The 25,965-nt window shown below is 50.4% G+C and overlaps 1 protein-coding gene across 4 annotated transcripts in view; it reads right to left on the minus strand.

Moving 5' to 3' along the window:
* The window catches only part of LOC142002745 (zinc finger protein 385C-like), a 142,115-nt gene that overhangs the window by 28,804 nt on the left and 87,346 nt on the right, over positions 1-25,965 (minus strand). For 3 of the 4 annotated variants that reach the window (XM_074979114.1, XM_074979113.1, XM_074979115.1), the window contains one exon: positions 6,423-6,565. In XM_074979114.1, coding sequence (XP_074835215.1) covers positions 6,423-6,565 — 143 coding nt within the window. Of the gene's footprint in view, positions 1-6,422; positions 6,566-17,867; positions 20,726-24,472; positions 25,103-25,965 lie in introns of those variants that run through there. The other variant, XM_074979112.1, reaches the window with a different exon arrangement.

The following is a 25,965-nucleotide window of genomic DNA, read 5'->3' on the forward strand; positions in this document are numbered from 1 at the left end:
TACAGTCACGCAGAGCTCTTGTGTCTGAGGGCCTAGATGTGCCTTCTCCTCCTCTCCCTGACGGCCAGGAACTCTGAGCGCTTGTACTTTCACCGGTGGCGGTTGCTATCACCTGGGAGTCAGGGGAGGCATTATATGGTCTGTGCCTGGCAACCTACATCAGCTGGGGGTTCCCTGCAACAAGTCGTTCTGCACCAGCCTGGTCACCCCCAAAAGGACTGTTCCAAGCCAAATGTGAGGGAGGCAAGGTAGCTTCCATCTGCTTGTGAGGACGTCGTTTCTAGGCGTTTCTGTCCGTGCCATCACACTGCTGCCGCCGCCGCCGCGTCGTCTGAGGCTGCAGGAGAGCAGACTCGGGTGACATCGCTTGCTAACTCGTGGAATTGTTTGGGGGACAGACGAAGACTTCCCACAAGGCAGGGACAAGTTCTCCGGCCGCAGGAAGCCGTTTGCAGGAGGAGGTCCCACACGTACTATGGGAGGCCGTCTGTCCCTTGCCTCTACGGACCTGAGCTAGTCGCGTGGTCTCTGTTAACGAAGGGCCGAGCATTTCGCAGGCTTTTAAACAGATCGATTCTCCCCCAAGGCCAGGCAATGCTAGTCACTCTCCTTTCACAGACGGGGGACGGAGGTCCAGGCGGACTGAGTGACGACTCCACGGCATTGTCACTGGGTCCCCCAAGTCTCTGCCTCACACCCCAACTGCTGGGCCCTCTGGCCCCTTTAATGATTCATACTTAGCTTTCATCTAAGCACTCTGCGATGCTTATTTGTTCACCCCCATAAAGCCTGTGGGAAGTAGGCCAGACAGAATCATCCCCGTGTTACAGAGGGAGAAACTGAGGCACGAAACTACAAAGTGACCTTCCTCATAGAAAGAACTGGGAAATAAACCCAGCAGTCCTGGCTCCTTGACCCCTGCAACAAACCCAGTGCCTCCTCTATGCTTTCACCCCCAGGGCAGAATAAATTTTGTTATGTGCACCAAGATGGGGTGGATGTGCACTACCACTATAAATGCTGCTCATTGTGGGCGGCTGTGGGTGCTGTGTTAATCGGCTGGACGGCACCTGAATCTCTTCCGGGTGGCTGCCCCAGTGCTCAGCTTACAGGGAAACCTGAACAATCCCGAAGACAACACTCTCCTCTAAAGCAAGGGGTTATTACAGCTGCACAGGCTGAAGGTTTGACAGCTGTTTCACCTCATCATTGCTTGTGTTCCAAAGTAAAAATCTCCTGTTAACGGTTTCGAAAAGGCACTCAGAAGTGGGCCATGCAGATCACAGCTGTTCTGTGGAGCCTGTACGCATTGGTCACCCGCTCGCCCTGCTGATATCGAAAGACACGCTGCCTCTGCATCTCTTTGCTCCATCGAGCAGATCTGCAGAGGACAGCATGTTCTTAGCACACGGAGAACTTTGCTCGAAGCACCAAATGGCTCCGCTCGCTGGGTGATGCTGAATGGTTCTGACATTTTGAAGCCACCTGAGAATTCTCATGCTTCTACTTCAAAAAGGGACCCCAGGAACTTTCTTCCAACTTCTGCAGTCACAGACATTGGACAGAAAAAGTCCTAACATGGTCCTGGCTAGTATCATGCCACAGATGGGTCCCTGGCCTGAGGCACATCTTTGGAGAAGTAGAACGCAACATGACAGATTTGTTCTGCGTGATGCTGAACACAGCTCTGCAGCAGGATCTTTGCATTAAGAGCGTACGTACCAATTTCAAGGGCGCTGGACTGTCTGGGGCTGATGCAATTTTCATTTACAGATTCCAGCAGAGCTAACTGCAACACATCAGGAGTCGTCTGTCCTCAGCTCCGGAGAGAACTCAAAGCAGAGAGGTGATTCTGGGTACAGTGCATTCAAAGAGCAAATCTCTCTGCTTTTTCATCAATTCCTATTGACTCAAATTACTCAATTTTTCCCTGCGATGTTCCCGTCAGTATAAATAGACGACCTCCTTGCTGAACTTCTTGCAAGCCACCAAGGTCAGAAACGGGAATTCAGAGGGACAGTGGCAGTTCAAACGGCGCTTTCTAGGGTTGCAGTTTTGCAAGGTGCAGTTAGATCTTGGGGACCTGCAACCGAGCCACAGCCAGAGGCTGCTTCCCGACCAGGAGCAGCGGTCTCTTTATGGGAATGGTTTTATGCTCTAAGAAGCAAAACCGCACTGCTGGGGAGAATTCACTTTGCTCTGGACCAAAACATCTGTTGGGTTCACGAAAGTCTTGCGACCTGATCAACATACAAAGGGTTCAGATCTTCCGTAACAAGCAACTCCCCCTTCAGGCTGTTACCACGAGGGGGACAATTACAGAACCTTTCACAGGACAAAACAAAAAAGCAGTCCAGTAGCACTTTAAAGACTAACAAAATAATTTATTAGGTGATGAGACCCACTTGGGGTCAGACCCACTTCTTCAGACCATAGCCCTACCAGAACAGACTCAATATTTAAGGCACAGAGAACCAAAAACAGTAAACAAGGTTGACAAATCAGAAAAAATATGATCAAGGTGAGCAAATCAGAGAGCAGAGGGGCAAAAGCAGGGGCGGGGTCAAGAATTAGATTAAGCCAAGTATGCAAAAGAGCCCCTATAATGACCTAGAAAATTCACATCCCGGTTCAAACCACGTATTAATGTCTCCAACGAGAGAGAGCAGGAGCAGGGCCACCCCTCAAGCTTGGGATCAGACGCTGCAAGTTCACTAGCTTGAGTGGCATTGGTCCCTCATTGCATCAGGCCTGAATGGGACCCAATCTGAAGCACAAAATACTTCTCTCTTTTGTTCCCATGACGGTACGCTTGAGGCTCAGCTACCGGATGCAATCGGGGCGCTGTTGTCGTGGCAGATTAGATGGGAAAGGGAGAGACGCGCATGCCAGCCCGACTTCCCCTGGGGTGATGAAGCAATAAAGGGAGGCTGGAGTCCAGCAGCCCTCCAGAAAAGGCCTTTGCTGTCATCCCCGGTAAAGGCGCAGGGCCAGATGAGGTCTCTGAACTTTCTGCCCCCAGTCCTCATCAGTGAGTCACCCCTCACTTTCTCTGTCCTGTGAAGTTCATCCTTCTCCTGCTGCCTCAACCCTGGTGCTCCAGCCCCAGGGGGTCCCTTCAGCCTCTGCTCTACAGCTGGGATGGCTCAGCTGCTCCAGGGAGCAAGGCCATATCCAACCTCTCGCTCCACTACTTTCTTCAACCACCCCTAGACCCGGAGGGAGCCCGGCTATTCAAGGTCTGCCCAAGAGCAATGTAATAAGGACCCTCTGTGCCAGGCCCAGGTCCTATCACATTGGAAGGATCAGGCATGGAGGTACCCAAAGTCTGTGTGCATCTTCTGTTAGACCTAAAGGAGCAGCCAGATGCAAATTACTCAGGCCACGTCTATGTGACCTGGAAGACCGACCTGCTCAGGGTCGACCTTCTGGAGTTCGATTTCCTGCACCTGGTGGAGATGTGCAAAATCGACCTATCAGGGGTTGTCCATCAGCCTCTGTACTCCTCGCGCGAGGTCGACGGAGAAACTTTCCCAGGACAGCCAGGTAAGTTGATCGCAGATAAGTTGATTCTAGCAAAGCAATTGCGACTGTGTATCTGCCATCGACTTTCCTGCCTAGTGCAGACCAAGCCTAAGGAGGGGTCTATGCACCGTTGGCTTGGCCTAGCCAACCAGTAAGTGCAGGAGGTGTGAAAGTCACCCTGTGCACTGCCCCAGCAATAGACGCTGGGCTCCCACCCTGGCCCTATCCCAGCTAACAACTCCATGTTCAGCATATGATTAAAAGGTTTGCCAGGCTGAGGGCAGAATGTGCCCACACGCCCCGGGATCCAGCCCCAACAGTCACCTGAGCGCAAACGTGGCCCAGACTGCAAAACCAACCTTGTTTTGGGAGGGAGGAAAAGAAGGGGTGGGGGGAATGCTGAACTCTCCATTTAGTTGAAAAAGTCACTTTCCAATGGGAAAAAAAATGGAATTTTTTTTTTTTTTGCAACCAGCTCCATGGACAGTCCTCTGCAATTCCCTGATGGTTAAGAAGGTGAAGGAGGATGAAGACATTTGAAGCCAGAGACATCACTGCATACGTATCTCACAACCAAGGCCTGGGCTCATCTGCAGATTGACCTTGACGTTCATAAACTGACAAGAGACGTTATCGAATCAGCAAATCCGGCCTGAGCTCAGAAGTGACTAGACAGCAGCTGACACTTTCCTCGTACCCTTCACGGTCTTTTCTTCAGGGTTTAAAATCACAGAACGACCATCCAAAGCTACTTTATTGCAACAGATTCTGGGAGCAAAATCCAGTTGAGTTTGGTTGAAATGATGAATAATTGTCTGTCTAGAACAGAGGTCTGCAACCTGCAGCTCTTTAAGGACTTTTTTGTGGCTTCCTGCACTAAAATTGCGAAGTGAAAAACCCCTCTCCTGATCACTTTCGATATTTTGGTGAACGTCTAAAAGCCCAACAAGAACAACTCATATCGCAATAGCAAACGGTACGTGATCTCGAAACGTTGGATAAATCCCCCTTTAATACAAGCAGTGCATCGTGGGATATGTGTGCGCTGTTCTTAAAATAGGGGTTAGAAAAAGTACGGTTTGACGCTATTTACTGAGGGTCGTCTTGTATTCACACGCACTGCGGCACTTAAAGCATTGAGGTTTTTTTTAATCGAATTCGAAAAAATATGGCTCTTTGTGTTCTTTTGTTTGCTGACCCCGGTCTAAAAGAGAGGTGAATGAAGCCTTGTGGGGAGGGTTCCTGCTAACATTTCCATCTGTGTGTGGAATAAATTTTACATGCACCAAGGCATGTGTGGATGTGCACCACCGATAGAACACAGGCTGCCGACTGTGGGCGCTCCACTAACCAGCTGGGCAGCACATTAATCTCTTCTGGGCGGCTGCCCAAGTGCTCAGCTTACAGGGAACGCTGCACTATCCCTAAGACAACACCCTATTCTAAATCTAAGGCTTGTGTCCCCCCTTGGCTGGCTTCAGAGCCCTCCTCCTTTCGCAGCAATAGACCCTGTCAGCCAGAGTTCTGCAAACCCACTTCCCTTCAAGTTCAGCGTGAGACACAGACTCTTTCGCACCAGCAGTTTACTGCCCAAAAGACCCTGGCGATGAGCTGTGCTGACGCAGAGAGTGCTTGGATGCTAACAGACTCATCAGGACTCTGCTGGGGCTGAGCGTGAGAAGGAACTGACAGGGTGATGGGCTTGAGAAGACACATGGGCGGTGCGCTGGGTGGGAACCCAGAAGATCTGGGTTCTGTTCATTGTGCTGCCTTTAACCTGCTCCCTGAACTTGAACATGCCATGCCGCTTGTTGTCCTTCCCAGGGCCCATTCCCTATCAGCTGGCACTGAAATCGGCCACTCACGGGTAAAGGGAAAAGGGCTCCTTCAGGCTGGGCACCCAGGTATCTGACAGAGTCTAGGGTGTGTTCAAAAGGGCCCAGCTCCCAGTGCCCTTGGCAGTGGTTCCCCATTGCTTGCAGCAGGAGCTGCTCAATTCCTATAAATCTGGTTCAATCCTGCCAGGAAGGGCGCATCCCAGAGCCACGGAGTGTGGGGGTCACCTGGCCCTGCACCCCATCTGCAGTCAGACACGACTCTCACTCAGCAGGGAGAGCAGAAGTGTTATTGGGCGACAGGGACACAGCGGAGAACTGACTTGTTAGCACAGAAACCAGAAGCCGTCAGTACAATCCAGCTTGGGGAGAAGGGCCCAGGGGGGGTCCCCAAGCTGGGCCCTGGTCCCCCTTCCTCCCTCTCCAGCCAGACCAGACTGCCCCACTCCACTGCCCAGTTCTAGTTCAAACCAGCCAGGCCCCTCCTCCCGCCTTTGTCCTGTTTCCCGGGGAAGAAAGGGGGTCACCTGGTTACCAAGGTTACAGAGAGACAGGAGGGCCATTACCTACATGTGAGATGTCATCCCACCAAAACTCCCCTCACCGCTATGCACTGATGCTGTGCCTAGGGAAACTGAGGCACCCACCTGGGTTTGCTACAGGACAGCAGGAAACTCATATAATGTAACCAGGGGAATAAAACCCTCACCCCGCCCCCCACTTCGTCACACCCAGCTCCCTCCGAAGCCAAGGGGAAGGGCAGATTTCCAGCATCTCCCAGGATCCAAGCCCTGAGTCCCCCTGTGCCGTGCTCAGGCAGAGCATTTGTCACCGCAGGCCTGTCAGTCCCAGCTGCTCCCTGGCTAACGTGCTGCTTTTCATCCCCCCACTCCCCCATTTTTGGAATATTCCTCCCTCCCTTGACAGGGATACGCTCTGAGCATCACGTTCTCCAGGCCAGGGTGTCTGCCCTTGCTGGTGTACCCTGCCCCCCGACCCCCAATGAATCATGGATCCCACTGGTTCCAGGCCGAAAGTTTGTGGGCTCCTGTAATAACTCACCGTGTTGAAGTTGGGGAACAGGTTGAGGGGGGACGTCCCATTGAGCCTAAAGGTCAGGAAATGCTTGATGTCCAGCGGTGGGTGCAGGGCTCGCCCAGGAATCGGCAGGGATGTCAGGAGAGGGCTGCTGTGTCCGGACGCCCCTGTGCAGAGAGGGAAGGAGACACACCGTTGAGATTTGTCTGAATGAAATCAGTTGGAAGATGACAAAAGTCAACCAAGTTTGAATTTAAACTTTGTTCTGGCTTTGGGGTTTCCATTAAATATAATTCCCTGATGTCGCCGTGCAAGAGGGTGTTTTTTTTTGGCCTTGCTTTGGTTGAAAAATGTCGCACAGGGAAACCGAAGCATTTCAAACCACGACCTTTTGGTTTAAATATCTCGTATGAAAACACCAGCTTTCCCAACTGGTTCCAACAACCATAATGCAAGCTCAGTGCTCACCAAGAACTATTGGGACCTCTCTCCCCAGTCTACGGGGATTCAGAGTAGACACAGAGGGGGCTTCTTGCAGATCCTAACACAGGACTGGAGGCTGTGATTGCAGGCTGCTTGGGCGGGAACCTGGACTTTATTTTGAGTCTGATACAGATCCCAGCAAACTTACAACTCTAGGGGTCTGTCTATACTTACCAGTGGATCGACCTGGTCAGGGTTGAGCTTCCAAGCTTCCTAGTGGCGGGACATGCTAAATCGAACCATCAGCGCTCAAGAGTTGACCCCTGTACTCCTCATTCTTGTGAGCTTCTCCCATCGACGGGAGAGTTTCTCCTGTCGACGGGAGAGTTTCTCCCGTCGACCTCCCTCAGTGAAGATGGCCAGGTCAATTGATCTGAGCTATGTCGATTCCAGCTACGCAATTGTGTGTCTAAGATCTAAGTGCAGACCTGCTGCAGAGACTTCATGATACGGAAATCAACGTAGCTGCAGCAGCAGGGGAGCAGAGAGGGATACGCCCCCTCGCTAAGAGGTTACGCTAAGACTGTCAAGGGAGTCGGACTTCCTGTGAGTTTTGGATGCCTCAGCTGAGTGTCAGGGACTGGGGAACAGTCTCAGTTCGCCTCCGCCGCCAGGAGCACCAATAAAAGGAGGAGATGATGGTGTGTCCCTGCCACGTCTCTCCCCAGCCCTCGCTATTTTCCCTGCTGGCTTACTAGTGTCTAGAACAGAACCGTCCACATCCCAGGCACCATGAACCGGCTTCCCAGACTGCTGCATGCCTGCCCCCCATAAACTGAGTGTGAGCCCCAGCACGTGATTGAAAAATAGCCCCTGGCAGGCTTCCCTCGAATTTTTTTCCATCCATGTGTGGAATTAATTTTGTTATGTGCACCAAGGCATATGAGATGTGCACCACCCATAGACACACAGGCCGCTGGCTGTGGGTGCTGTGCTAATCAGCTGGGTGGCAGCTGAATCTCTCCTGGGCAGACGCCCAAGCACTCAGCTTATGGGGAACCCTGGTCCACAGTAAATAAAAGAGATGGGAAGTGCGGCAGAGCAAAGGGGTTCTGAGCCGCCGGGGGCCCTTCCGGAACTCGAGCGGAAGCTGGGTTTGACTAACAAGGGCTGAGCAGAAAGACGAGCGCGTCCCCAGGGCACCAGAATCAAAGCCACGGCCCCTCCCCCCCAACTTTTCCTCCCTTTGCATTGCATGCGGCTGTGCAGCCCTTCTGGCAGCTCTAAGGCCCAGGTGCTGCATGAGGCCTGGGGCGCTGGCTTTCACCGGGCTGCTTGCGGGGAAGGGTCTGAATGAGAAGGGTGCAAGGGCTTTAAAAGGAGCCCAGGTTTCCAAGCTCTGAGCAGATGAGCGAAGGGAACCGGCCCCAGGACACCAGATCTGCTGGGCCTGCTCCACAGTGCTGTGGCTGCTGCACTCAGGGTCCGGCTGCTGAGATGTCACCTTCCCGCACTCGGCCCTGCCTGCTGTAAGTCAGAGCAGCGTTGGGGCTGCTCTAACGTCGCTCTGCTCCCCCTGGAGCCTGATCCTGAGCTGGGTCTGGGCCAGCGGCAGGGAGGAGGGCAGGGGCACAGCTCTGGCGCGACCAGGCGAGCCCCCTTGTGCAGAGACACTTCTCGGGGGTCCCTCCCCACCCACTGCAAGGTCCCTTTAAACACCTGCGCCGTGGTGTGCAGGCCTCAGTCAAAGCCATGGAATACTAGAACTGGAAGGGACCTTGAGAGGTCATCGAGTCCAGCCCCCTGCCCTCATGGCAGGACCAAATACTGTCTAGACCATCCCTGACAGCCATTCATCTAACCTGTTCCTAAATACCTCCAGCGATGGAGATGCCACAACCTCCCTTGGCAATTTATTCCAGTGTTTAACCACCTGACAGTTCAGAACTGTTTCCTAATGCCCAGCCTAAACCTCCCTTGCTGCAGTTTCAGCCCATTGCCTCTTGTCCTATCCTCAGAGGCCAAGAAGAACCAGTTTTCTTCCTCCTCCTTATGACACCCTTTTAGATACCCGAAAACCACTTCCATGTCCCCCCTCAAGCTTCTTTTTTTCCAAACTAAACAAGCCCAATTCTTTCAGCCTTTCTTCATCAGTCATGGTCTCTCGACCTTTGATCATTCTTGTTACTCTTCTCTGAACCTTCTCCAATTTCTCCCCATCTTTCTTGAACTGCGGTGCCCAGGACTGGACACAATACTCCAGCTGAGACCTAACCAGCACAGAGTAGAGCGGACGAATTACTTCTCATGTCTTGTTCACAACACACTCATCAAGGAGTTTTACTCTCCCAAACACCCAGGGGCGGAGGTGTTCATGCTCATTGCTGGGGAGTCCATCGGGGAAAGTGTCAGAGTTAGGCCAAGACACCCAGTCCCACTTACACCCCACACCTCCAGGACTCTGTGGGCAGCTTTTGCACTGTGGAAAGGGTCTCTACTCTGGTCTCACATGCTCCAGGGTAAGAGGAAGGGAGCAGTGTTCCCTGTAAGCTGAGCTCTTGGGTGGCTGCCCAGGAGAGATTCAGGTGCCGCCCAGCTGATTAACAGAGCGCCCAAAGCCGGCAGCCTGTGTTTCTACGGGTGGTGCACAGCCGCACATCTTGATGCACATAAAATTTATTCCACCCAGGAATGAAAAAAATTAGAGGGAATCCTGGAAGGGAGGCTGGCAGAGCCACATCCCCATGGATTCAGGGCCCCTCTGTGTAGGGGATGAGGCCTCTGACCCTGAAGTAGTGGGAGAAGCTGATGCCCTTCCAGCTGAGCGGGGCCCAAGCTGCCCAGCAGAGCCCATGGGCGTACAGGAGCCCCATGGGGTGGCAAGCTCACAGTTCCAAGTGCAGCTGGTTGGAGCTGTTAGGAGAAGAGCAAACATAGCCTGCGTCCGAGCCGTTGGCTCCCCACAAGGCACTGAGGCAACCGCAAGTTTGAGCTGAGCTGGGGAATTCAGTGCATGCATCTGACAAAGCATCCAGCAAGCCCCTAGCGCTCTGGGCCAACCTGCAGCCAACGCCAGCCCATTCCAGCACCTGCGACTCCCTCCCCGACTGGCACACAGAAAAAGAAACAGCCGAGAAGAGAACCAGAGTTCAAACTCGCTAGCTGCATCAGACGCACGCTTGGCTTGCATCCTGCGCCCCAGGAAGGGAGCTGAGCTCCTTCCAGGGCAACTCCCCCTGCCACTGAGGCACAGATTCGGAGGCATGGTACAAGCCATGCTGGGGTCTGATCCGGAGAGGCGCTGGAGACTTCCTGGGTGTACATGGCTTTGGAAGCTGTGTTACAACACTCTGCTTTTGGGGGGATGTGGTCCGGAAGTTTACATGCAGCCTGTGAACTGAGAAAGAACGATTATTATGAAAGGCGGAAAGGCCTGACCGGAGACCATGGCCCCATCGAGCTAGCAAGAGACAGCCCCGGCCCAAAGAACTCACAGTCCAAGAAATGCGATGCACCCATGCAGATGCAGCAACCTCGCCAACTCTGAGACAAGACACGAAGCGGGGGAGGAAGGGAAAGCTGTCAGCCTGACTACATCTGGAGAACTGAAGGATGAAGGAACTTGCCCAAGGCACACAGGACGTCTGTAGCAGAGGCTGATGCCTTCCCCCCAGCCCACCTTCCCCAGCCTCAAAGACCAGCGAGTTACTGTCAAGCTGTCGTACCTCTGTTCCAGCAAATCACAGTGTGCCCGGTGCTTTGCACAAGGGGGTTTGTACTGGGTCACAATGCTGGCAAATACGTAACAGTAAAATGTCCCTGTGCTTGAAGGGTATTTCTCCAACCCTAAAGGCTACAGCAGGGTGCGGCAACCCCCAGCACCGGAGTCAAGAGCAGCACACGAGCTAATTTTCATCGGCACATGAGGCGGGAGCTCAGCTCTGTCTCTTCTCCCCCATGCAGCCGGGAGGTTGCTCAAAGCCAGGCTGCCTGAGGATTAACAGAACACCAGATCGTGCTACCAACCACCACCTCCATGGTAAAGCTCGGCCTCTTCATTTACCTATAAATGAAGTGTTGTCATTGGGACTATAAGGCCGTGTCTACACTAGCCCAAAACTTTGTAATGGCCTATCAGGAATAAGCGGATTTCGAAGTTGCCAGGGTCCTTTCAAAAAGGAGCCCTGTCTGGACGAGCCGCGGCAATTTTGAAGCACTACGGCTGCCCGCATGCTAATGAAGTGCTGAATATGTATTTCAGCGCTTCATTAGTAAACTTGGAAATGGCCATTTGCATGGCCATTTTCGAAGTTTTAGGCTAGTGCAGACGTAGCCTTAGTGACGTTAAAAAGTATCGCTGGCACTCGACCCTCACGTAGAGGCCAAAAGGCCAAATTTCAGCACTCTGCCTCGGAAAGGTTGCTGACCTCTAGGCTACTGGGAGGGTCTGATCTCCAAGCACTTGACAGAGTCAGGCAGTAACATTATCCCCATTTTACAGCTGGGAAAAAGCAAGGTGCAAAGACATAAAATGCTTTACCTGGGGTCCTCCAGAAAAGCCAGCAGGCAAGCTGGGAATGGAACCCACATCTCTTCCCGCTGCCTCGTCATCTTTATTCCAGTGAGAGCAGTAAGAGAGAGGGCGCTCTTCAGAGGCCCATGTGCCAGTGGCAATTCTAAATATCATGGGTGAGAAGCTGGCCCCAGCGAAATCAATGGTAAAACGCCCACTGACTTCAGCCGGGCCAGGATTTCACTTGTGTCTTTCACTACCCCCTCCAAAGTCACTTCTGAAATGCAGCCTCCACTCTAGCACTCCACGCTGGTTCCCAGACCCACTCTAGCATGTGCCTAATTGCTCTGCTGAATCTGGACCTTTGCTTCCTCACCAGCCTCGTGGACTGGGGAGCCAAGAGGAAAATCTGAAATTCCAAATTTGCAAGATTGTTGAATTTCTGAATAAAAAGCGTGACACACAGGCCTGCCAGGCAAAAGTGACCTCTTTCTGGGAGAATGCACATATCCATTTCGGTCTCTGTACAGGAGCTATCCCTGAGCCAGTCCTAACTCCAGGGTAAAAATTACAGTTTGCTTCATCAGGCGTGCATTGATCGAATTAATTCCAAAGTCACCCAGGAGGGAAAGCTGGGAAACAGTTTAAAAATAAACAAACACACAAATAAATGGAAAGAAAAGGGAAAAAACACAACCCAGCAAAAAAAAAAAAGAGCAAACAGTGCATAATTAACTTTCTGGGGCGTGAAACAGAATTTCTGCATTGCCTCACCTGAGATGGCATGGCACAGGATCTAGCAGGACCCAGCTCCCTGGAGAGGCCCTGCATCCACCCTTTCACAAGCTGTGATAACACTAGCCCAAAAAGCAGCTGCTGAGTGACTGGCTTCGGAACTGGACTGCAAGGGCATCCGCTCATCTTTGAAACAGGTTTTCTTTCGCTTTGTTACTTTTAAATAATGCCAACGTTCCCGTTGTGCGGAACCAAGCCAGCAAAGCGTCTCTTCCTCTGTTGGAGGTTAAGGGCAGGGTTCCCCCTCATTCTTTTCTCATGCGTGGGCAGAATAAATTTTGTTATGTGCACTGAGACATGAGTGGATGTGCACCACCCATAGAAATATTTCCTGCCAGCCGGGGGCGCTCTGCAAATCAGCTGGGCAGCACCTGAATCTTTCCTAGATGCTACTGTGGATAGAGTGCAAAGAGCCACGTATTATATATTTATTTTTATCTATCAATATGTAGATATTATATAGCTATACCAAGAGATAAATATATACTACGTGGCTCAATGCCCACCCCCTCCCCCAGAGCGAGGCACCCCAAGCCCCTTGCTCTAAGCCAGTCCTCTCAAAGCCAGGTACCCTCTGTCCCATCCCCTAACACCCACTATAACCCAATGCCTGAAATTCACCACTGGGGCCCGTGCACAGAGCAGTGGTGAGCAGTCCCAGTGCACAGCTCCGAGCAGGAGGCACATTGGCCACCCCTGCTCTACAGCCTGACCTAAAAGCTGGCAGGCTCTCAGCTAAGGCTGGAGTGGAGACTCATTTTTTTCTCTCTGTAAGTGATCTAAGTGACGCTCCATGAGACAGCGAACCGCACCCAGTAGGGGTGCAGGGAACACTTGCAACTAAGCTAGACCCTTGCATGGTTTGGCTGGGTCAATTCCCCAAAAAGCGCTCCTTGGAAAACCCAGCGCAGCCAGCTCGTTCTGTCTGCCGGCCACTACGCTGGGCCACGCTCACATGTGTGGTTAGACTTACGCGAGTGCAGAAGGGCTCTGCTGGTTCAGGGACTTGCTTCTCATTTTCCAGAGATGGACGTGTACCTGGATGATTCTTAGTGTTAGACCCACCCAAGATTATCGTTGTGCTGGGTTGTGGTGTGTGTACACACACACACACACACACACACACAGAGAGAGAGAGAGAGAGAGAGAGAGAGAGAGAGAGAGATCCCTTCTTTGAAGGGCTCACCCTCTATCTATACCAGGCAGACAAAGAGTGGGAGAAAGGCTGAACAGCAATATTTTTATCTCCATTTCACAGAGGTGGAAACTAAGACCCCGAGAGATTGTGTGTCTTGTCCAAGGTCACATAACAAGTCTGTGGCAGAGTTAGGAATCAGCTCCAGGCTTCCTCCCAAATCCCAATGCAGCTTCTTCCACACAAGTGTCTCCCTCTTCCTGCTTACATCTGTCAGACTGATCAGCAGGCCATGCTACTCATGCTGTACAGAACAGTGTCATCCAGTGCTCAGAGCCCAGGGTTGGGAGCCAAGGATTCCTGGGTTCTTCCACCAGCTCTGCCACTGATTTATTCTGTGCCCTTGGTGAAGTTGCATCATCTTTCTGAGCTCCAGTTTCTCCAGCTGTGTCCAACAGGGATGATATTATTAGAGACATTCAGATACTGTACAGTGGGGTATAAATACAGAGGGGGAAAAAGAGACAGAGAGGGGAATGAACCACTTTGTTTTAGCTGCAGAGAACAGTCCTAAAGAGCCATAGCTGGTGTCACATGAAGGATTAGAGGGGAGCATTTGGGAGTGAAAGGGTTACACAGAAGTGCCTGCACCATTTGGGGTAACCCCTGGCTGGCGCATGGCCGATCAAGCCCAGTTAGAACTGAAGACTATTTCTCTGGGTGGGGGAAGTGGCTTGTTACCAGACCCAGCGCTTGGAAGCCCAAGCAGGCTGCAGGATGATTTGTGTCGCTGCTGCATCGCCGCCTGTCTGTAACCTAGAGCCTCACGGAAAGACCCAGGCTCATGATCCATCTGGACAGCTTGTCTCGCAGCTTCCAAAGAAGACTATGAAACCTCTAACAGTGCCCCCCTCCCATCTAAGAGAGCGAGGGGAGGGAATGCTCATTGGAGCAGAAAACCTTCCGGGGTGGGAATAAGGGGACGGGTGCGGCTGTGAACAAGAGAATAATTGTTCATGCTGCATGAGGAGCCAGACCTTGGCCGGCGGAGCCTCCCAACAGGCAGGCAAGACAGGGAAGCATTCTCTACCCACCCCCAAAGGGAAACTGAGGCAGGGTTCCTGCTAATTTTCTCCATCCACGGGCAGAATAAATTTTATGTGCAGAGGCATGTGCGGATGCGCACCACCAACGGGAACGCACACTGCCGGCTGTGGGCGCGCTGCTCGTCAGTTGGGCGGAACCAGAATCTCTCCTGGGTGGCCACCCAAATGCCTCAAGCTTCCCCATCTGCCAGGTGAAGGGGATGTTAAAGCATTCAGGTACTGTAGCACGATGGGGAACAAATGCAGGAGCAGAAGACGACTGACAGGGAAGGCATGAACTTCCCTGCATACAGTGCATGCCTGATGCGAGCCAGACCTTACATACCACCCTCGGTACAGTTCGGTAAGTGAAGGACTCAGGAGTGAAAGGGTTACACTGGGCCATTACAGAATCAGGGAGCACGAGAAATGAAAGGGACCGCAGGAGGTCATTAAGTCCAGTCCCCTGCCCTCATGGCAGGACCAAACACCATCTAGACCATCCCCAACAGATGTCTCTCTAACCTGCTCTTAAATATCTCCAGCAATGGAGATTCCACAACCTCCCTAGGTAAGTGATTCCAGTGTTTCACCATCCTCACAGGTCTACCTAATGTCTAAGCTAAACCCCCCTTGCTGCAGTTTAAGCCCATTGCTCCGTGTCCTGTCCTCAGAGGCCAAAGAGAACAATTTTTCTCCCTCCTCCTTGTAACCCTCTTTGAGGTACCTGAAAACCTCTGTCATGTCCCCTCTAAATCTTCTCTTTTCTAAACTCAACACGCCCAGTTCTTTCGCTCTTCCCTCCCAGCTCGTGTTCTCTCGACCTTTCATCGTGCTTGTTGTTCTTCTCTGGACCTTCTCCAATTTCTCCACATCTTTCTTGAAACGTGGTGCCCAGAACTGGATGCAAGACTCCAACTGAGACCTAATGAGTGCTGAGTAGAGAAGAAGAATGACTTCTCGTGTCTTGCTCACAACGCTCCCATTAATACAGGTCTAGATTAAGCCAAGGATTGTGACAGTAAATTCAGGCCGGTTTAGAACCCAAAGTATTTCTCATGGTGGAAACAACTTACTCTGTAGCCAAAAATCAGAAGTCTGAGCAGACTGCAAGATGGAACCGTCTCTGTTTCTCGTCACCCTGCCTTTGTCTTAGTTACAAACTCACCGGGTAGGGACTTTTGTTTCCTATGTGTTTGTATTCCAATTGGCACAGCACATCCCTGATTTCAACAGAGGCCTCTCCACAGTGTTGGAAAACACTTAATAATGTCACTCTGGGCATGTCTTCACTAAGAGGAAATTGGATGCTACCCTGGTCGAGCTTCCAGAGCGAGCTTCCAGAGCCTGCCTGGTAGGAATGCACTAAATGGAACTCAGAGCGAGTCCCCATCAGCACCGGTGTTCCTGCTCCTGGCCGGGAAAAAGAAAGATGTGAGGAGCATTCGCTCCCATCGACCTCCTGCAGCGCAGCCCACACGGACGTGTGAATTAAAGGTGGATCAGTTCCAGCGATGTCATGAACACAGCTGTAGTTGCGTACCTTAACGTGATCTGCCCCATTAGGGTACGCCTGGCCTAGGAATGAAAAGGACGGAGCACTCTGATGGGTTCTACTTGCTGGATTTATTTCCCAAGTTTGCAATGTTGTCGCAGCTGCTTTTGGTCCCAGGCCCAGGGATGAGGGAGGGGAGGATATTGTACAAACTTCTGCCGGCGAGAGACACTTTTGTGTTCACAGTGCTTTTGTTCAGGGAGGTGCGGTTGCTTTAGGAGTGGCCGTTTTGAAGTGCACTTGCTTGTGCGGTTCAAGAGATGAACAGCACACAGGCCCGTACTCAGTGGGATTGAGAACGGTGTGAATGCACCCCTCCACACGTCTGCTTTCTCTCCCTTCCTCCCTGCTGTGCAGGGGGAGCCTGCAGGGCATGAGGGGGGAAACCCAAGGCACCCAGGGAGCTGTAGTTCCTTAGCCAGCTCCCTGCTTAGAGAGCTGGCCCTGGAGCAGGGAAGAGACTACTTTTCCCAGCATGCCCTTGGCCACCAGCAACAGGAAAGGGAGGGGTCCACATTTATTTGAAAAAAAAAAAAAGCACGCCCACTTCAAAAATTCCCGCTTACGGGCCTGGCACAGCAAGGCAGGTGGACCTGACAGTCTGTTTGCACAGTGAGGGCGAACGGCGGGCCACCCTCTTTTGCGCCAGTCATTAATTGTGCCCTTGAGGATCACCGATGGGGACGTACAATATGGCGCGACTCTACGGCACTCAGCAGCGTTACACTAGCTCCTGCTCAGCCTGAATTTGGCCTAATCCAGGAGCCAGAGAGGGATTCTTAGGCCTGGTCCACACCTCAAATTAGGTCTGACCTAGCTACATCATTCAGGGGTGAGGAACAATTTCCATGCTGTGCGGCGTAATTAGCTGCCTCGTGTGGAAGCCATCTTGTAGAGAAGCTGTTTCACATCCCTTACTTCTGCACGCACACAGGAGCCGGTCCGTTCCTTCACCTGTTGGGGAACGGCTGGGAGGGTGAGCGCGATGGAATGCGTGAATGAACTGTTTGGAATTGGGGATCCAGCTCCCTGGTACCTGTTTTTCCTGGCTGATAACGGTTTCTCTTTGGAAAGTGATTTACGATTCTCTAGCTAATTGCCTCTGACACTGGGCTTGTTTGTGGAAGGGTATAAAAAACTAGAGTTAGCTGCATCAAGCAGCCTTGCTGGACCTGGTTTTACGAGCGTCCAACTTGGCTCATTTGTTGCCTTGTCGAATTCAATAAAGCTGAATGTTAGCCGCCAAAACTCAGAGAAGTCTTGTGCTTCCACACTCGTGAGGGGGCAGGCTGACTACAGCAACGGAGAAACCCCTTCCATTGCGCTAGCAGTGTCTTTACAACAGTGGCCCTGTGGCTGCTTCTCCATTGCGTAGCTGTACCCACAGCTACACCCACAGCCCCTGAACGGCTGACGGAGAAACACCACCCTGAAAACAAAGTGAAGGATGACCCCGGAGAGAAACTCATAGTGACAAGATCAGATCTGGATCCCCAGGCACAGATCTTGGCTCAATGTGCCTGCTAATTTTTTCCCATCCATGTGCAGAATAAATTTTGTTATGTACACCAAGGCATGCACAGGTGTGCACCACCCATTGAAAGACACAATCCAGGCTGTGGGAGGTACCTGAATCTTTCCTGGGCAGCTGTCTAAGTGCTCAGTTTACAGGGAACGCTGCTCAGGTCTGAACCAAAATCATCTCTGGGTCGGGTCCTCAGCAGAACAACATGCACCAGTGCTTGAAACAGGGACAATATGATGGCTGCAGGGAAACACAAGAGGCATAGTTTTGCCTGGTGGCCACAGGGATGGTGCTGTTAAGCGCAGGAACCTGGAGACTTGTAGGATTTCTGACCTCCTAGAGCATCTAACATTACCTAAACCCTTTGCAAAATGAGTACCAGCTCTCAGGGTGCCCGAGCATTAAAACAACAGAACACTTTAGTCAAATGTTTTGACTTTATTGCAAATTCAAAGCGCCAATAAGGGGTCTTCTCCACTTCTCCTCCCCCAAACTGAGAAAAACCACAAGTAAGGTAAAAACAAACACGGGCCCATGTAATTAACAAAGTGGACACATGCCACGCAACAGATTATCAGGACATGGTTAGACGCTTGTGTACCGACCCCATGCGGATGGAGGAGCCATTTTACATGGGATGGTCCCCGTTGTCATTCACTTTGAGGTAAAGGAATGTTTAAAAAAAGAAAAAAAAGGAAACAAATCTCAAGTTGGTCTGTAAGGCAGATGTTAAAAGGACATCTTCTTTGGTTGCAAGATTGCAGAAGGCTTAGAAGGGAACAGAACAGCTAGGGACAATGCATTGTTCTGAAAAACAAACCCATGAATTGAATGGTTATTACTTGTTGGACCCTTGTATATAATTTATTCTGTCATTGCAAAAAAAAAAAGTCCTTAGATATCTTTGTATTTTAACACTAGGAAAGTTAAGATATATTTATTTAAATATCTGTATTTATATAAATTTATATATATATATATATATGTATATATGTACACACACACACGCACACATATATACACAAGGACGCATTTAAAAGTTATTTCCTTGGTCATTACAATGTCATTCTGCAAATGCTCATGAGTTGATTACAACACGAAAAATATTTTATGCTATGTGTGAGGAATTTTAACAAGACACTGGTAGGCATGGTGAGATGTGGAACAGAGCGAGAAAGATAGGCTGCCTCTTCAGATGCTTATTCTCGAGGCTCTAAGGAGAAAAACAATGAATATTTTTTGCAGAACGGAACATCAAAAGGAAGCTGCCAGGAATGGTGTGGGTAAGCAACATTAAAAATCTCAAGGCATGAGATTTTTTTTTTTGAAGGAAAGATTAATTGAATCTAAACACACTTGGAAATTTAAGAAGCATGGCTAAAACCAGCAGGAAAAATGGACATTAAACACATCAGCTAATTCAAATTTCATTTGGGATAGCAGGACCCAAATGAATTTAAGAAAAAGCTCCCTCTTCCTGATTCATAACAGGCCTTGCTCAAAAGCTCTGGGCCTGAACGATGTTTCACATTGAGCCCTAGGTTCTGCAGTGTGTTCTCATGGCTAGCTGCTCAAAAAGGGGTGAAAGAGATGACAGAGGAAAAGCAAAGGGGCAAATCATAATAACGAGAACCAAACAATACTCAACGCTTCGATAGTCTCACTTAAATATAAGGCCTCAAAACCCTACTGCAGGGTCATGTTATCTTGGAGTTGAAAATATTTCACATTCCATCACCCCAAAAAGGGGCCCGTTTCTCATCTTCTTTAACCTGTGCCCTGATGAAATCGGATTCTCTCATACTTTCGTAATACTCAATGGCTAAGGCAAAGTCAAACTCGTTAACGGTGGGCCCATCGATGGCGATCTTCATGAGGTTGGACAGGCCAGAGTCCTTGGCACAGCGCCATCGGCTGCGTCTCATGAGTTCCCGGCCCCGGTTGATTTTCTCATAGAGCACAGAGCCCAGAGGCAAGGCCAGAGCAATGGCAGCGAGGATGGCAAAGTCCGGGAAGAGCTCGTGCATTTCGGAATGGCTGTACACTAGCTTGACGCACAAGTCCTTGAAGGATAACTGGCTGAGGCTGAACACTATCCGTTTGAAAAGGGGGAAATCGTTCAGCGCCCTTTCGCTCACCACGACCCGGGAATAAGCCTGTAAGAGGAAGTTGAGTTCGTTGACACCATAGCTGCCAATATCATCCAAAGACTGGGGGTAGCACTTGGGGTTAAAGATGGCAGAGAAGGAACTGACAGCCTCAAGCATGTGGCTTGGGAACTGAGCCAACAAGCTGCCTCGCACGCTCTCGAGGTAGGTCTCCTTCAAGTGCTCAAAGTTCTTCAGGTGCACCTTGGAGCAGCTGGCGAGTTCCACCCCCTTGTAGTAGAAACGGCTCTCATCCTCCCGGTCCTCCCGGGGATGCTCATTGATCTCCTGAAGGAACTCCTGGAAGTTCTGGCCACTCATGTTCTTCTGGGCCTGCAGGGTGGTGGTGGTGGCAGAGACAACGGGTTTCAGGAGGGAGAGATCGAAGTCCTCGATTTGGAAGAACCAGCTCAGCTTCTGGAAGATGGGGAGGACATCCAGAAGGATCTTGGTGAACGCCACGAACTGGAACTTCTTGAGCTCTTCGCAGAGGCCAAACGCCACGGGAGACCTCTCAGACTCACTCTCCAGCAGAAGCACCAATGTTGGCCAGGAGGAGTCAATTGCCTCCACGGCCGGAAAGATGGAAGCCCAGTGGATGGTCTTGGGGCCCTCCAGGTCAATCTCACAGAGCTCCAGGACACTCTGTAGCTCCCGGAGGCTGTTACCCTCCCCTTTGAGGCTGGAATAGAGTCTGTAGACGGCGTCCACCGTGGTCTCGTATTTCTGGACATACTCAATATTAACGATGCTCTCCGCGGGCAGCAGGGAGCTCCGGTGGGACAGGCAGTGCATCTCAATGAGAAGCGGACAGATGGACTTCAGCTTGGCCCCTACCCCATTCGGCCTATCGGCCATCAGGGAAGAGCCATCTGAGCTCAGCCAGGTGATCTTCATGGTGGGAACGCCAAAAGAGTGCATCACCTCGACCGCTTTGTCCACTGCAGTGTAGGCATCCCCGGCTGGCAGCTCAAAGCTGCCCAGGAATATGATGGAGGTCTGCCCGTCGTAAGGGGAGACAGTGGTGGTAAACATGACCAGGCTTCTATGCTCCAGAACGTCGACCATCTCGTCCACCACCAGGCCGACGAACGGCGAGGCTTTCATCTTGTGCCTGTCCTCATTGTGAAGGACTTTGACGATCGCTGCCTAAGCCAGTGAACGAAGCCACGTCGGGGCGAGCAGGGGGAAAAAGAAATTAAAATGAATTTCGAAGCACACGGGGGATTTGCAGCATGCGTTAAAAAAGCCCTAAAAGCAGCAGGGTGTCCTGACTCCAATCTCACTTAACCCAGTGCACAGCCCTGACTCAAGAAAGCTTTTCAACCTGGAATTCACTTTAAATCCTGTTGACTGTCCATGGGTCAAGTTTTCAAAAATACCCAGATGACTTAGCCTAAATTCCATTTTCGAAAGCACACAAGTCACTTGGGAGTCAAACAAAAATTCAGGGTACTTGGGCACTGTTTAAAAAATGTCGCCCCACGATCCAGATTTTTAAAGGGAGTGTGGAGCCTAAACCCCTTTAAAATTGGAGCTTAAGTGGGTTAGGATCCTAGCCCCCCCATTGACTTTCAATCAGACTTATGCTCTCTATGTGCCTCAACCACTCTTGGAAATGGGATTTTGGTGCTTTCAGAATGTTACCTTTGAGGAGTCAAAGCAAGTCAGCAGGATTTAGGCTCATTGGAAAATTTTAGTTTGAAACACGTTTAATGATAAAACACCAGCTTCAGCTCCCTACCTGACTAGATGAGCTTTCCTGACCGGGGGCCTGCATTGGAAGTTAACAATGTCAGGTGACTGAGAGCAGAATTCAGCAAAAACTTTTACACGGCAAAGCATAATATCACTGCAGTGATCCTGAGTCTGATTTACTTCTCTTGACGCTGGCATGAAAGGAGAATGAAGCCTGAAGAATAGGATGCTGTAGATTTTTTTAAAAATAAAGGTTGCCTAGATGACTGTCACTGTAGTTTCTTGCCAATTGCTATAAAATACTATAGTCCTCTTGTTATATCGTGAGAGTGAAACATGGAAATATTCAGATCTCATAGAGCTGAAAGGCACCTTGAGAGGTCATTGAGCCTGGTGCCCCGGCATTCACACCAGGATCTAGCACCCTCCATCTCAAATTTTTTATTTTTTTTTAAATCTAACTTGCCCCAGACCCTTCAAGGACTGAGCTCACAACCGTGGGTTTAAAAGGCCAATGCTCTAACCACTGAGCTATCCTTCCCCGCTACAGGCCGGGCCATGCTGGGCGTGGTGCTGAACAAACATACAGGAAAGTGAAATCACTGCCCAAATTGCTTTCCTTGCTTGAAATAAGGGAATTTCTTGCTCATTTAATGAAATGTTTTTTGAAAATGCAAGCTAACGCTCCTATTGGCTGAACCTCTCTAGTCCGGGACCATCGTGACCTGACCGGTGCCTAACAAGAGAATTTGCCAGACCATGGGAGGTCAGTATTGTCTAGCAGAATTACCAACACTTCCACTGCTTCCTGGGCTCCATTTAGGAGTAAATGACCGCTAAACAACAGCCCAGAACGCTGAGAGTCAGGACTGGTGGCTGTGAACAAACTTTCAGGGACCGCGGGAAAATTGGCCACACCCACGATAAGCGGTCAGGATGTTGCCAGACAAAAGAATGCCAGAATAGAGAGGTTCAACCAGTATTCAGGAAAGCGCTTACGCAAATATTTCACTTGTGCTGAAGTCCCATCGATTTCAGTCACCCATAAGCACATGCTCAACGTTAAGCACCTGCTCGGGCGGCGTCCCAGGCAGGAATCTGTTCCTGCATCTTCTCCCTCCTCCCCTTTGATATATAAGAGAGGGAGCCGTGTTAGTCTGTATCTGCGAGAACAACAAGAAGTCCTGTGGCACCTTATAGACTAACAGATATTTTGGCACATATGCTTTCGTGGGCAAAGACCCGCTTCATCAAATGCTCAAAAATATCTGTTAGTCTATAAGGTGCCACGGGACTTCTTGTTCCCCCTTCATAACAAGTCTGGAATCTCATTCTCCTTGGAGTGAAATTCACATTCCTAAGAACTGCTTTTTTCACGTTTTGTTATGATCTTCTCTCTTACCCTCTTGCTTTAAACACAAAACACACATTGGAGAAGCCATAAAACGTCACTCTCTTTTTCTTCTTAATTCCATTCGGCTCATGTCATTAACACGCCACTGATTTGAAGAACACTCTCTCCCCAGCCTTTTCACTCATTTATATATTTATTTTGCAACTGCTGCAAGTACCGCTAGAGGCGGAGGCATCTAATTAGTTTATCTGCGGTAAAATAGATCTCTTTATTTAGCTAAATGACTGGCAAATGGCCAAGATTCACGACAAATTCATTTGATTTTAACAGGCACGAAATATCCGTAAAATTAAGAAAATCCTCTTTGAATCCTTTGCCTGCAACGTGATCTTGCTGATCACCCAGTTTAGGATAAAAAAAAAAAATGACAAAAAGCTGCCACGGTTGCTCTGGCTTGTTAACTGATCTCTGGAGCTTTTGATGAATATTTTCATCAGCCTCATTTACTGTGAAATGTGGCACATTCAAACAGGAAGGAGGAAAAAAAATGTTTCTAACTGAACAAATGGATTGCTTTACACTTCCTTTTAAAGCCCAGCGAGCCCCCTGCCCTGCCCACATGAAAACCCTGTAAATGACAGAATGAATGCAAGACTCCCTATTTATTAACACCAGCCAGCCTTTGATGGACCTATAACTTTTGACTAGCCCCTAGGAATTCCCACACTGCCTAATTAGCTGTCAACACCAACAAGATATTGCATCAATGTTTACACTTGGCTTACGCCTCCACACCAAAGGTGCGCCACAGGATTACCAGCTGCAAGCGGTTTAGTGTAGACCAAGATCTGGAATAACTTAATAGACTGAGCCAGTGGGTGACCCCAAGCACCTCATTGGTTCTTGCCCCACCTCCTACTGCAACTCTCCAAGAGGGAAATTGACCTATTTGCAAGAGGATGGAAAAGAAGAGCTATGCATTAAAACAAGCCTGGGCCTTGGGTAGGCCTTGACCTGCCGAGTGGCCTTGTGCAGTTTCATTAACCTGCCCATGCCTCAGTTTCTTCCCACTTCGCAGTGGGTGTGGTGAGGACTGATTAGGTAACATCTGCACAGGGCTAGGAGAACACAGAGCAAGGTAAGAGTGCCAGGCATGATTAATGATCCAGACCATTATACTAGAACCTACACAGTGGACACATTCAAGCAGGTTTTTTAAAAAACAGGGGGCTCCCTGCTAAAAGTTGGCGCCTGCCCTAAATGGTCTGCAGAACCAGGGTCTATGTCTACATTATGGGGAAGATCGACCCGGGGTTTGATTTTGCATGCTTGGTAGGGAAACACGAAATCGATCAATCTGGGGTCGGCAGTCGACCTGTGTACCCCTCATTAACGTAAGGAGTAAGGGAGGTTGATGGAAGAGTTTCTCCAGTTGATCTGCCTCTGTGAGACGGCAAGGTAAGGCGATTGTAGATAAGTCAATTCTAGGTATGCAATTGCTGTAGCTAGAATTGTGTATCTACAATCAACTTCAATGCCTTGTGTAGAGCTGGCCTGGCATACACTCAGTGTCCCGATTCGGGAATACATTTGACATCATCAGTACATGCTCCAGTCCCATCAACTAGGTCACACACGTGCCAGGATGGCCTTGTGTGTCCAGGGACACATTCCCCAAACTGTGTCCCAGGTACTTGGCTGGAGATGGATGTCAGGCCTTTGCTGAACTGGGGGCATTCATCTGGCTTTACCGGTAGGTCTATCGCCAGCAGCCAGGGCAGCCCAAATCCCCTGCGATCAAACACAAGGACAGAGAACACAATTGAATAGCTCCCCCTACACACCTGCATCTCTTTGATGCTGCTGGGATGGTAGCAGTCATTGAGCTCCGAAGTCAGCAACGCCTGGCAGAGGTTGAACTTCTGGAACTCCAGCAACGAAGAGCATTTCTCAGCTGGGATCTCCTCCTTGGCCATCCAGTACACAGTGGTGAGGATGGCAACCTTGGCGGGGTTTACTTCCACCTTGATCACAGAGCGCAGCTCTTGGAGGTTATGGACGCGAGCTTCGAAAGCCAGCTGCTCTCTGTTCACCGCCAGCGCCTGGCGGTGAGCGCCGGAGGTGACATGCCGAAGCAGGGCATGGCGCTGGAAGTTATCCGTGCCCACGGTAAAGGCGTTCTCCGCTTTGCCGTGTTTGTTCTTCACCAGCGCCTGGCGGCATTCTGTGCAAAACATCAGTTTCCTTTCATAGTCAAACTCCAGCCAGGTAAATTCTTCCTTCCAGTGCTCATTGAAATAGCGCTTACACTTTTTATTGGAATTGGAAGTTTCCCCGGCTGGCTTTTTCCCGGGAGGCACCATATCGCTGCGGCTGGGGAATCAAGCACTACAGAGGCATTGAACTTTTCCTTGAAGGAGCAGCCTCTACAATTAATTTAGTAAGGAAGGTTTAGTACCACTTTCCTGGTTCGACTGGAGACGAAAGAGACAAGGGGAGAGGGATTAGGGTGCTGGCAAACCTCTGCCTTCGCTAATTACTTTTTCTGGTGTTTTAACGCAGGGCCACGGCAGCACGAAATGACCGCAGAGAGCACCTGACCGAGCGACAGCTGCCATTGGACAGGCCGATGACTCAAGGTATGTCTACATTACCCAGAAGGTAGACCTGACACCAAACAGCACCTAACGAATGACCTAGCCCTGGTGCTACCCCAGAGGCAGACGCACGAAACGATTACGTGGTAATCTGCCCTTAGGGGAAATTCTCAGGGTCAATCTTCTGAGGCTCGATGTCATGCACCTTGCAGAGAAGCACAAAATCGAACTATCTGGGGTCAACAGTCGACCTCTGTACTCCCCCATATCGCGAGGTGTAAGGGAGGTTGATAGAAGAAATTCTCCCATCAACCTCCCTCTGTGAAGATGGCCAGGGAAGTCGAGTGCAGATAAGTCAATTCTAGCTCCTCAACTACTGTAGTTAGAATTGCATATCTACAATCGACTTTAATGTCTAGTGTAGACCTGGCCTGAAATTCTTCTACGCAAGGGTCTGCAGTCCTCATTTTCTCCTTGCAAAGGAGTCTCGTAGCTAGCGGGGAAGGCAGGAGAGAGCAGGTCATGCACCTATTAGCACTCGTCTCTAGGTGCTGAAGTTACTTCATTATGGACAGGAAGGAAGCACAATGGGTAATTATGGGGGAATGAAGAAGAGAAGGGATGTCTGCTCTTTGGAAGGGAAAGGGAATGGACGCTCCTATGATACATGTTTACGAGGTCAGCTTCAAACCCTATACCCACCAGGGAGATTCCCCAGCAGCAAACTGGGGGTGTCCCAA

The sequence above is a fragment of the Carettochelys insculpta genome, chromosome 28 (genome assembly GCF_033958435.1).
Source record: "Carettochelys insculpta isolate YL-2023 chromosome 28, ASM3395843v1, whole genome shotgun sequence".
In the NCBI taxonomy this organism is placed as follows: Eukaryota; Metazoa; Chordata; order Testudines; family Carettochelyidae; genus Carettochelys; species Carettochelys insculpta.